The sequence below is a fragment of the Saccoglossus kowalevskii genome, chromosome 13 (assembly GCF_978046115.1).
Source record: "Saccoglossus kowalevskii chromosome 13, keSacKowa6.1, whole genome shotgun sequence".
NCBI classification, from domain to species: Eukaryota; Metazoa; Hemichordata; class Enteropneusta; family Harrimaniidae; genus Saccoglossus; species Saccoglossus kowalevskii.
This window is the reverse complement of record NC_140653.1, coordinates 17,126,381-17,139,667: the sequence shown is the minus strand read 5'-3', so window position 1 is coordinate 17,139,667 and position 13,287 is coordinate 17,126,381. Positions and strand designations below refer to the sequence as shown.

General features: G+C 32.7%; 1 protein-coding gene across 2 annotated transcripts in view; it reads right to left on the bottom strand.

Annotated features, from left to right (window-relative positions):
* Positions 1-1,247: 1,247 nt before the first annotated feature.
* Positions 1,248-13,287, bottom strand: part of LOC102807527 (katanin p60 ATPase-containing subunit A-like 2) — a 33,959-nt gene continuing 21,919 nt past the window's right edge. The window contains exons 12-14 of one of the 2 annotated variants that reach the window (XM_085506980.1): positions 12,839-12,941; positions 11,703-11,735; positions 1,248-6,489 (exon numbers count right to left, since the gene is read on the bottom strand). In XM_085506980.1, coding sequence (XP_085363106.1) covers positions 6,344-6,489; positions 11,703-11,735; positions 12,839-12,941 — 282 coding nt within the window. In that variant the 3' untranslated portion in view covers positions 1,248-6,343. The remainder of the gene's footprint in view (positions 6,490-11,702; positions 11,736-12,838; positions 12,942-13,287) is intronic. The other variant, XM_085506981.1, reaches the window with a different exon arrangement.

The following is a 13,287-nucleotide window of genomic DNA, read 5'->3' as shown; positions in this document are numbered from 1 at the left end:
TAAATTGAAAAAATAAATTCCGTAATTCTGTAATCACAGGCTAGACGTACAACGTAATCGATCAAATATTGTTTTCGTACACTGTAAAAATGTGTCATTTTTCTCGGTACGTACAAGAATTTACATCCAAATCAAAAAATCGTAAAGAATAATCCAGGGAAATTACATTATAGAAACTGTAAAACGACTAGATGACACAATTCACTACAAAATTGAATGTCAAGACGTAAAAGGCCCTCTAACCGAATGAAGAGCATTACGAGGGTAATATGCACGTGCATCTCTACACACGGCGCAGCAATGGCGGAGAATTTGAGCCGGAGAGCTCTTCGGACCATTCAATGTTCCTTTTTTTAACACTGTAAACACGTCTTTTTTTCCTTGTAAATTGTAAAAAGCCCTTTTTATTTCCCGTGAAACCGTACCAGCTACCCCCCTTGCCTCCCCTCTTGGAATCATTCAGATCAACGAGTCTTAGTACTGGACCTGAAATATTAATATTTCTTCAAGAACTGCTTGAACTGAACTCTAGACTTCACATTTGAATCCAATATGTCACAGTATCCTGGATTTGTAGCTACAAGATTTAACTATTATTGCTCAGGAGTGAATACATTATTTTTATTTGAATAAGAAAAATCAATTAAATTAATATTGCTGTCAAAATTAGGTTTACTCTTGATTATTATGGTATGACATTCTTGTATTTGTCATGAGATGTTTATACTTCTATAAATGACACAAGGCACAAGGTTTTGATAAAAGAGGACGGGGAAAGTGTTGTGAATAAAGGGAAAGCGAACAACCTCACCATCTACCAGCTGTGACTGAACAGGCAGACGTTGAGGTTGGCAATTTCTTGCTGGGAACCTGCAGATAAACTTGCAACCACAGTGGGATGGACAGCATAGATACCTGTGTGAAGAATGTATGGTCTGTAGTACATATATGCTTTAGTTAACACTGCATGTGTAATCACTGAGTATACAATGCTTTTGTTACATGCTCTTCTGTTGCTTTTAATTGAGTAAATATGGTAAATGTATTTCACATATTCATTTATGGAATAACCACGGCTTTGGGACACCAGGGTACACATTATACACTCATTGTCAAAAATGGAATTGTGCTAACTTGCAGTTGCAACTCTGAGGCTGTACTTCAGTCAACCAGAATGTCAGCAACCGTGTTGAATATACTGAATGGTAATTCATACTCATTACAATGCCAGATGGAAGAAACAAGAATGGAAGTCCATGTTTTTTTTATTTCCAAGAAATCCTCACATCAATCAATGATGTATTCATTTTACAGTATATGAGCCATCAAGGCACTGATTTTTATAATGTACAATTCGTCTCTAGCTTAGGGATGTTCTCAAATTATCATGTAGGCCTTCACAAGTAGTACTTACATTAGGATTGTTTAGGTTATTAAAATAAAAGTAGTGTAATATGACAACCCGTGCAACAAGATATATAGATTACTGGTAGTACAGTATTTTTTGTGTGTTTCTATTACAAGTGCCCTAAATGAGGTGTGGATTCTGAAAGCTAATTTGATTTAACTATTGCTACAATTTGAACAATAGAACAAAGTCCAAATGATGATGTTTGCTTAAATTGATATGATTATAACAAGGGTATTCTGTGATCTACAGGGCACAGGTGTCAATTTGTAATTGTTTTTAACAAGACATTGCAAGGAAATAATTTGAGAACATTCCTAAGCTACAACTTGTTTGACAAGCTTTTATATCACGTGACAGATTCACCTAAAACTCCATATTATAGTACAAACAACACTGACTTGCCTTTATTATACAAAACAAAAAAAACAAAAACATGGCAAACTAGGCAAGTAATAAATTATATTTGTGTAAGTAAATGTACAAATTTACATGGAGGGATTGAAAACATTAAGCTTTAAAAAACTTGAGGTTCATTATTCAAACAAGTTTTTCAAAATATTGTTATTTTGAGAACGGAATTGCCCCACAGGGGCCATACATAGCTCAAAACATGAAATTTCAAATTGGGCAACATTTTCAATTAATTGTTTTGTTATCATTAAAGTAGCAGTGGTTGTCATTTGATACACATCCCATACAGTGTGTAGCCATAAGGGAGGGCAAGACCAGAGGTGAGACAACCACCACCCCTCATGATTTTATGAATTTGGATGGTCAACTTCCACCAAACAACATACTGAATACACTTGCACAACAGTTTTAGAGAAGTCACCAACATGTAGATAATGAATGAGCACTGCAATAGTGACTGAACAATTTATTCACCAAATTTTTGTTCACAAATTCTTAAATCTGGACGGATCAGCCAAAACATCTAAATACAGATTGACTGTGTTGATAACTAATCAACTGCTCTATTGCACTCTGCAACTTTACCATATATACTGATATATATATATATATATATATAGTAACATGGGCATGACAACTTACTGTAATACATTATATTGACATACCGATAGGAATAAATCATACACAATTATTTAATAAATGGGCAACATATTCTCCCTTGTACCTTAAATAGTAGTGCATGTGAGCTGATGAAAATGTTTATTTTCCTTGCCTTGAATGTTGTATAATAGGTGTACTTCTGTCAACAAATATTCTTTAAGGATTTCACAGTGGAATGTCCAATCACACCTTTCATACAACAACAGAATTCTAGTCAAAATAAAACCAATCAGCACACATGTAGTTTTTTTTTTTTAAAGGCAAACGTCTACTCATAAATGAAAATTCCCTAAATTTATTAGTTTTGCAATAAATTGTACCCCAGTATTGAACAAGTACTTATTGTATGCAATAAAAGATATTGGATCATCAGTTTAATTTTTGAAAAAATTATGGTTGTATTTTAATGGATAGTTACCATTTTTAACAAATTGGTAGTATTAAAACCTTTTACTATAGGTTTCTATGGCAGAGATATTATGCCATATCTTAAAATGTAGGCTGGTTACTTCATTTACATTGTTAAACCAAAAACAAAACAAAAACACCCACAATATTTGTTCTTTTCTTAAATAGTCTGTGTTATTACAAAAATCTGGGTTTTAAAAAGTTAAAAAAATGCAAGTTTTCTTCAACATAGTTCAATGATTGTACATACCGGTAAAGCCAATGAACATTGTCAAGAGAGTTATGACCAAATTTCTAAAAAAATTATGAGTAGGCTTCTACTTTAACAGTACACTTTTAATAAATAGAATCAAGTTTATGTATATTACCTGCTTCTCTTTTTAGATGCACATTGTCATGCAATCTGTAACTTACATTGCCACAAGAATTTTGCATAGGTAAGATTGATTTCTTCTAAAGGGGCTGTAATGGCACAATATGGTTACCCTCATTCAAATAGATATATTTACACCAAGAAATACATATAGTAAATACAATTGTGGTTTGCAGTGACAAGACAATGAAAAGAATTCAAACATTATTTTCAAAATTGCAATAAACCAATATTAGTTCATACATCGTAGCATTGGGCAATATATAAGAATTCATTTTGTATTGATTTAAATTCATATTTCGTGGGGAAACCTTACAAAAACAAGTAATCCATAGTACAAAACTATGCACATAATGTCAAACCTATTCCAAAACATAGTTGAACTCTGGTGACCTTGCCCTTTGTTATATAATATAATTACCTTTAACATAGTTTGTTTCAATATAAATATACATTGTCATAATTAATTTTGAATACAAAAAAAGTTTTGGGGTTGAACTAACAGTGGGGAATCAGTCTACCGAATGTCCTTTAAAGATGTAAATATCTTACAAAAACATTTGTGCCTTATTTGTTTAATTATTTTAAGGGACATAATTTCCAGCTTTATTCAAAGTAATTCAGATATTTTAGAATAAAAACAAATGCCTCATTGCAAGAAAAAAGTGCTGCATTTAGACATGAATAGATTCATAAAACATGCAAGATAACAGAAAATCTTAGCTGGCTTTTGTCCAAGTATTTTGTACAGGTGTCTGTCAAAAATTAATGATTCACTGAGACAAATATGAACTGCCTCATAGTGTGACTACTGTATTATATGAAAAGTAAAAAAAAAAACACCCTTTATGAATAGCTATCAAGTTGCAAGCTCTGCTTTGTATGCAAATCAACTTAAATAGTTAGTTGGTGTCCAGTGGAGGGAGAAGTCAACAGTACTATTGCCTCCTGAGAACCTACATCTTCAAACACTGCAATCTTTGTTTGAAGTGAGTTTTTAAACTAGTATTATAAAAACTCTATCATTCTGTTCTAATAGCTGAAACATACTCCTGTGAGTTTTCATTTGTCGAACGAACTGTTTGTCAAATACAGAATACATATATTTTAGAACAATTTTCTTTTTAAAATGTGGATGAAATGTTTTGCTTTTTATGTATTTTTTATGTATTGTTTTTGATTTGATAACTTTGAACTAAACAGATTTTCTATTAGCTTCAGATCTTGATCAAAGTTTGGCACCCAGTTCATAGGAGTGCTTATATTGATTTTCTGACATCTTGTTTTCTGTAAAGATTTATTGGTAGGTTTGCAAATGTGTATCAGACTGTGCAATCTCTCCATGAGTTGGTTTTGAAACCCAGTAAGGGATTCTGAGATACATTACCAAGGATATTATTACAAGATAAATCAATTGCTTCATTGAACACATACAACAATGCATATTTCCACTGAGATCAGTGACCTTTGATGTGTATCACCAGTGATCAGTCAAGTAGAAACAGTCAAGTAGAAACAGTCAAAATATTTTATCAGTTTTTCTCAATTTTTGCATGATATTTTCATACAGGACATCTGTTGTTCAAACTCAGGGAAGACTTTATACTGATGAACAAGGTGACCAAGTTTGATGAAGTTTGGAATAGAATTAGTAAAGTTATCATGCACACAATAACAATTATTAACGACGACGACGACAACGCCGGACAAAATTTTCCCCTTAATATACCTTTCCCTTCCATCTTTGATGGTACGGGCAAGGTAAACACATTAAAAAGGCAGTAGTGTATTTTACACATGTTGTGTACATCGCTATGAATCCTATATGGAACACAATGCGACTTAAAACCACCACCCTTTAATGTTATGACTGACAATCTCACTTGTTATGTTCAGATAATGATTCTAACAACATATCCAGCCTATGAGTGAGAACCTGCTGACCATAAAATAATGATTTAAAATTTTACCACATTATAAAATTGTTTTGAAGTATCATGTTTGAAAACAAATGTCAGCACATCCCACTTATCTTGTGGAGTAAAAACGAAACTCAAAAAAAATCAAATCAAGATACAATACCAAATCTGTAAAAAATAAAATTTGACAGCAATTTTTATGAAGGCCTTTGTGCAGAAAACTGGCAGTGATATGCACAACACTGATACATACTGCATTTGATAAGAAATATGGTAATTATGGAATGTTCTCCTAAATAATAACCATAATCAATTTAATGAACCAATAAGATTGTAGTGGATCTCAAATGTATATACCAGTTGAACCCAAATTGAATTAATACATACTGATCAGGATATTTGTATATTAGGTTAGATCTATATATATATATATATATATATATATATATATATATATAGATCTATTGATTGAGAAGGACTTTGTACTACACAAAAAAACTCTCTCATAGATTGAAAAAAATGACTGCCAAATTGCAATTTATGAATCGATTTTACAGATCTCTGGAGTATTAAACACAGTAGTAGCTCAGCACAATGCCAAGTACTAATATTTAGTAAAAGAAATCAAAACAAAAACTAGTTATTAAATACTATATTACACTGGCAGAGTAAAATATACCTCAAACGTTGGTAAAACTAAATACAAATATTTAAAATATACAAAATATTTACAAATCATCTCCTGCACCTTATTATTACAGTGTATTAATCTTTTTTTTTTAAAATGGACGGCATTGAAGATATAAGGTATTTATACCATATATTATGGATGTTAGCATACACTAACTGAAAACATCTAGTTGTTATACCTTCTGCATTTAAGTAAACTAACGATGCATAGAACCCACATCAAGCACTGTATGATTGTGGCGCTTTAATACAAGTGTTTTTGTGAATCCAACAAATTGACGATCTCTGTTGTGTTACCACAAAATCGATTGACCAGCAGATTAAATGAAATGAAACACTGGAAACGCTTCTTCTATATTCCTATCAAGGTATTCATGTATGGTATGTGGTATACAACACATCCATTTTACAATACTTCCTGTAAATAGTCACTATGCTTTAGAGCCGATACCTCTCTGAATGTTCTATACACTAAAGACTGATGCACGATTCATTCTCTTTCTGCCATAATAAATACTGGTCCTTTAACTTGATGGCCGAAGGTTTGGTGTGAGCGAGAGCACATTCCACATCATACGTGGTAATAGCATCCACTTTTAACTCCGGTACGGAATCTCCTGAAACACAAAAAAATGCGATATGTAGTCAGTGTTGTTATGTTTTGCTCTGGATACTGAGAAAATGAGTCGGTTTTATTTTTGCTGATTGTATAAAGCCACGATGTGGAATGTTAAACAAGCAGCCTGTCGGCTGAGATAGCTCCGCTGTTAGCAATGCACATGGCAATTAAAGAACAGAAGATATCATTAGAAAATGAACAAATCTGAGAGAGGTCCACATGTAGTACCTATATGTATAATATATCAAAGCAATTGGACTTGCGGTTTTCAACAAGAAGTCAAAAATATCACTTTTTACCAAAAATTACAAAAATATCCATCAAAATTAGAGAATTAAAGATATCATCATGAAATGAACAAATCTGAGAGAGGTCCACATGTAGTACCTATATATGTAATATCAAAGCAATTGGACTTGCGGTTTTCAACAAGAAGTCGAAAATATCACTTTTTACCAAAAATGACAAAAATATTCACCAAAATTAGAGAATTAAAGATATCATTACAAAATGAACAAATCTGAGAGAGGTCCACATGTAGTACCTATATATGTAATATCAAAGCAATTGGACTTGCGGTTTTCAACAAGAAGTCGAAAATATCACTTTTTGCTAAAAATGACAAAAATATTCACCAAAATTAGAGAATTAAAGATATCATTACAAAAAGAACAAATCTGAGAGAGGTCCACATGTAGTACCTATATATGTAATATCAAAGCAATTGGACTTGCGGTTTTTAACAAGAAGTTGAAAATATCACGTTTTACTAAAAATGACAAAAATATTCACCAAAATTAGAGAATTGAAGATATCATCATGAAATGAACAAATCTGAGAGAGGTCTACCCAAGGTACATATACACCAAGTATCAAAGCATTCAGGCTTGTAGTTTTCAAGAAGAAGTCGAAAAAGTAAAACATTGACACGGACGACGACGGACAATCACTCATATGATAAGCTCCGCTCGACACAGTCGACAGCGGAGCTAAAAAAATGAATTCTGAACCTAGTGAATAACCAGTTACATCAAATCAACACAGTGAGTATTAAACACATTGTGACAAGATGTCCGGTGAGCAATTATAGAGCTTTTGGCAAAAATGTGGTTTAACAACAAATTTCAGATGTTAACTCAAATCAATACACAGTACAATATCTTGCACACAAAGTTATGCACGGTTGCTTTACTAATTCCCCTGTAACAGTGTTTTGTTTATGCAGTGCTGTTTAGGTGTTGCAGAGTAACTGGCTAATCGTTGACAATCAGTGACTAATCTTAAAGTTTTAGATTCAATGAATACATTTTTACAATCAAGTCCACCAACTGGGAGAATTCATTCAACTCTCCCGTGCCTGTCGGCGCTTGAGGCAATGGCAAGAGATCTCCATCTGGCTCTGTCTGTGGCTGCTTTGGGAGTGTTGAGGGTCATTCATCCCTCTTCTTTTTCCTACGCCAAGTTACCTTTGGCTATCCCAATTTTCTAGAGGAATCTAGGTCAAAAACATCAATGTTGCAATGGAAGAGTGTAGAGTGTTGTGCACCAGTTATAGTTGATCATATTGTTATGTTTGTGGCTTCACACATGGTGCCATTGACTATAAAAGTTTCTACTCAAGAAAAGTCAAGTATACTGACAGTCTACGTTTTTACAGTCAACAAACTGACAATATATCTACAAGATTTATTTTAAGCCACACCATATTTGCTGTGTGAAATACACAATGAATGCAATGCACAGTTGCTCCTTTAGTTTGAATTTTTGATGTTTCTTAACATACATGAGGCGAATGGGTAGACCTATTTTGGTAGATGCTATACATGTATAACAACAAAGTATTATTATACGTCTGTCAGTATACCTAATTAATTGTATGTGATAATTTTGGTGGTACCGGTAAGTATTTGCCTTCTACAAATTCTAAATGGAGAATTTCTGGTATTACTAGTCACTGAATAGAAAAAAAAATTCACTTAATTTTCAATACTTTGCATAGTAATCGATTCATAAAACTAAATTGTTTTCACTGGAGAGATGTATTTAAACTACCTGTATGTTTAAAAACATGTCCACTCTTTGAAAATAATGAGGTTGAATATGAACAACTTTTTGTGACTACAAATGTAAAAAATTCCTTATTCACAAATTACTGGCAGAGGCGATGTAATTTTGTTTGCGTATCCACAATTTAGGGATTGGTCAGTTACTTCGGCCTAGGGGGGGGGGGTGTCGGTGGATCAGTAGGGGGGTTACCCTGTTTTTGATTGTGCGAATGGGGGGGGGGGGGTCACCCTGTTTTTGATAACATGTTTTCCAGAATTCACACACGCGCTCATGCATATATTTTTTTAAATTTTATTTCAGAACAAACGATAAAAAAGTTAATCGTACAAATGTGTTCTTAATAATAACTATTACCTATATTGCCTATAAATTTGTTGATGTAAAAAGTGTTATAGGCTAAATATTTTGAGGTTAAAGTTGCCAAATAACTAACAGATTATGCAATGCGGCAAAAACCCCAATTATCAGTTAAGTTTTAAACACATCCCAAGTCCATATGCTGCTGATATCAAATTATCAGGAGACGGAAAGACAACACAGCAATTACAGGTAGTACAAAGAGCAGTGACAGTTTTTGTTCAGCAAATCAAAAAAGTTAAATTTGTGAAAATGCTGATATATAAATTAAAATAAATGATGAAAAAATAAATAAATGGTTTTTTTGGGTTTTTTTTTAACTTTTAAATATGCATATTTTGCTTTGTAAAATACCAAAATCCAACACAAATTTGAGCAAAAATCAAAGTTTCCTTTGTTTTCATAAGCACAGACTGTGCTTCGGGTGTAAAGTTTTCCTAGTCTATAAGATATGAAAGATATTTTAAATCCAACTTAGTTTTCAAAGAGTTCAAACCACCTAGTTCAAATCTTCTTTTCCTATCTTATAAGGGCGTTTATCAAGTAAGTACTCTACAGCTTTGTTTTTATTTACTATCTTTAGCAGAATAGATTTCTCTCCTTCCTGCAGCCTTTTCTGTAGTCATTTTTTGGCTTTATGCTTCCCCTCCCCTCCTAAGGTCTATTAAATGCAAACGCTAAAAATTATGTCAAAATTATGGCAAACCATGATATTTTCCATGCACATATAATACATTTTGTAATCATGTCAGAGCCAAAACTGTTAATGTTTCTTTGTTTTTTTTAGGGGGGGTCAGCATGTTTTGAGTTTTAAAATATAATGGGGGGGGGGGGGGGTCACCCACTTTTTTTTATTTGATAGGGGTGGGTCAACTGAGATTTACAGCTGGCAAAATGAAATCTGCCGACACCACACCCCCCCCCCCCCCCAGGCCCAAGTAACCGACCAATCCCTTACCTGGCAACAAATGAGGGTAGGGCAAAAATATAAAAGCTCAAAAGAACGGACAACTCCAAAAGATCTTGGAGTGAATGCGAGTGGGTGCAGAAAAAAGTCAGCTAGAAGAACTATACAAGACAGCTGAGAAACATTAATTACTAGTTGAAAAAGGCATTTTTTGTGCAGAGAAAATGATTTAGAACTGAAAAGTGAATACGACTGTGACATAGTTTTTCAACCCACCAAAAATATGAAAATATATATATGTTTGTTTTCCTTACTTTAATAGGCAGAAATGGTGTGCCAATTTTCAGAGGTGACAAATGATGGCACTTTTATTTGTGGGTTTTTTACGCTGCGAGTTGGAAATCGAGAATCAGGAATTGGAGAAAACAATTGACATTGAGTAATATTATATAATTCTAATGTGTTGGTTTCATATGTATTTAATATATACAATATGAGAGATTAACTTAATATGTACTTCCTTCAATGATACCCGTACACTTTTCACAAGAATGTTTAAATAAATGTTAAATATTTTATGTATTTAAAATTGATTGACACACAAGAATGACTTGTTGGTGGCTCCAACAGTCACTTATAGAGACAAAATTTTGTTCTATGACTACACCACAACAGAGAAGTGTGTTGTTTAAAATACATTAAATTAGAATACAGGGGGAGAAGGCAATAGTTGGATTGAGCAGATATGCCTGGCATATCAAAATGGCAGAGTGTCATACACTGGATTTATCTCACAATCTGTTTTGGACAGTGAATCGCATTTCTACCCATAATAGTACAACATGAAACCTCACAAATGAGGAACATTATTTTGAGAATTTTAGTTCTACTCTATGACTATAAAAAAATGACCACTAAGTATATGGCGTCAATAGTAACAGAATACCATATTTGCTTGATTGGAAACACATCTCGAAAGAAAGCATATAATAAAGCAACAGTGTTGTGTATTAAATCATTCAAATATACTGTAATGCTTGTACCCATAGAAACGCACCTGTAATAAACATAAGCACATGGATTTCTAAAGCAAATACAAACAGCTCTTAGACGCAAATGACCACATAGATAGTGTTGCGAGTGAGAGAGCCATAAGAATTGTGTTCGCCCCTCAAAACAAGTCTCATGGAATCTCACTCTCAATGAGATCTCGTCAACCATTTGCATTGAACGTCTGTTTTGCCATTGTGGATGTGCTCAGATTCAACATTAGGTATCATTGATCTTGGATATCTAAATGAGAAGCAAGGTGATAGTCTACACTGCAATTATGTAGGTACAATATTGCTTGCATTTTACAAACATTACACTTATGTAGAAAAACATAAAAATATTAAAACATTACATAAAAAAGACAGTGTCTAATACAGACCAGAACAATGTTATTCTCTGTCAACCCCTTAGAGACACACTAAATGAAAACCAAAATACCAAATTAACTTTTTGAGACAAAATGCAATTTCATCTGTTTTTAATGAGATTAAAAATAAAAAGTATTTATGTATTAACTCTCTCTGACCAAACTTATAAATTAGCAGTGTACTGTAGAATACTTTATTTTAGCTGGAATTAATTTTCACTGAAAAGTCTTTTATGGTGTTTTGTATGGAATTTTCACTGATTTTTGATGAGTTGAATGTAAAATATAGGAAAAAAGGTATATTCACTGAATTTTATTTTCACTGAATCATTCCATTCCTTCAGCGAAAATAGCGAAAATTAATTCTAAGCAAAAGTATTCTACAGTATTCATTCCTCTAAAGGGTAAAACAGAGAACTGTACTGAAATGGCCAAAATAATTATAATATAATGTACTCACTATGCCAATAGAGATTAGGTTGCCCTCCACTAGCTGCACACATGCACCACAAAGGGATTTACAAGGAAAAGAGAAAAATAAAAGGCAAAACATGTACAGTTGACAAAATACAGATAACATTACAAAAGAAGGGTTTTAGAGTGCAATAATTACTATGGTTTATATGGTAATGAGTTGTGCACATTAGCGGACACACATGGTGAGTGAGATACATTTGTAATGTTAGAGTGCAAATTTAATTATTTATTAATTATTTGGTAAATGAATAATTGTTATTAAAATTACTAGTAACTTTACATCGTATAATATTAATATTATTAAAAATATGAATAGATTAATCTAGAATCAAGACTTACCAGCATATGTGATTTCACATTTTGCCAAATTACAGTTAAATGAAACTGACAAAAAATCTTTTTTTTTTATATAGATTCAGAAATTTTAGTTGAACTACCATGTACAAATAAAAACAAAAGAGGACAGTTTTGTGGAGCTCTGAGAACTGACCAATTTAACTCAAAGTGTCTCAGAGATCATTTCAATTAAGTTTAGGGAGTTCATAAATATATGGACATGATTAAAATGTTCAAATGATTATTTGAAACGATATTGCAACATTCCTTTTGTATAGTTTCATTCAGAAACTGCTGCTGCTGCTATCAGCTATTCCCTGAGTGAAACTTTTTTTCATTTCAGCCCAGGATCCAGTTATGACTTTTCATTGCATTGACATACATTTTGTATTTGAATAATATCACAGTGCCTTATTTAGTGTTTTTTGTTGTCATTATTAAGTTAAAAAGTCAAACAATTCATATAAATATATACAACCCAGTCAACTTTTTTTATATCTGAAAATGTTTTTAATCGATGTGGAGAGTGTGATGTGATATTCTGCCAGTGTTTTCTGTCTATCATCAATGACAGGCATGATATCCATGAATTGATTACTGAAAAGCCATCATGACCATTCAGAGGCTATCTGACTTTTTCAAAATGATGGAATACATGATGTATGTTTTTTGGGACAATTATCAAAAATATTTAAATAAAATGCTGTAGATGGGCAGTTCAGACCAAGAAATTACTAAACTCATAATTCGTGTGTTTTCCAACTAATATATACAAAAACTAACCTGTACTACAGCTTTCTAATATATCAAATATTTTGCGGATAGGCCTCATGGCAGCTTCTTTACACACCAGTTTAATGTCAGATCCTGAATAACCATCAGTTCTCTGTTGGAAAAAAAATATAACAATACCAGTACATTTGAAGAGTTTCCTACCAGACTGAATAAACCTTTTGCAAGGTATCGGATAAAAAAAACACCATGTGATACAATGCTTTCCAAATACAGAATTTTGTCTACTATTCAGCCCAGCACCAAACAGCAGAATGGTTTCAATAGATGCAATATAGAAAAATACATGTAGATTTTTAGTATTGTTTGCTTGATACAGCATGTTGATAAATACACTGGACTATGAATTATCATGAACCGAAAACCTAATCCTTTGATAACATTTTCTACTAACTTATGTGCACTGGTTATTTTGGTATGTACAACAACAATCAGTTCAT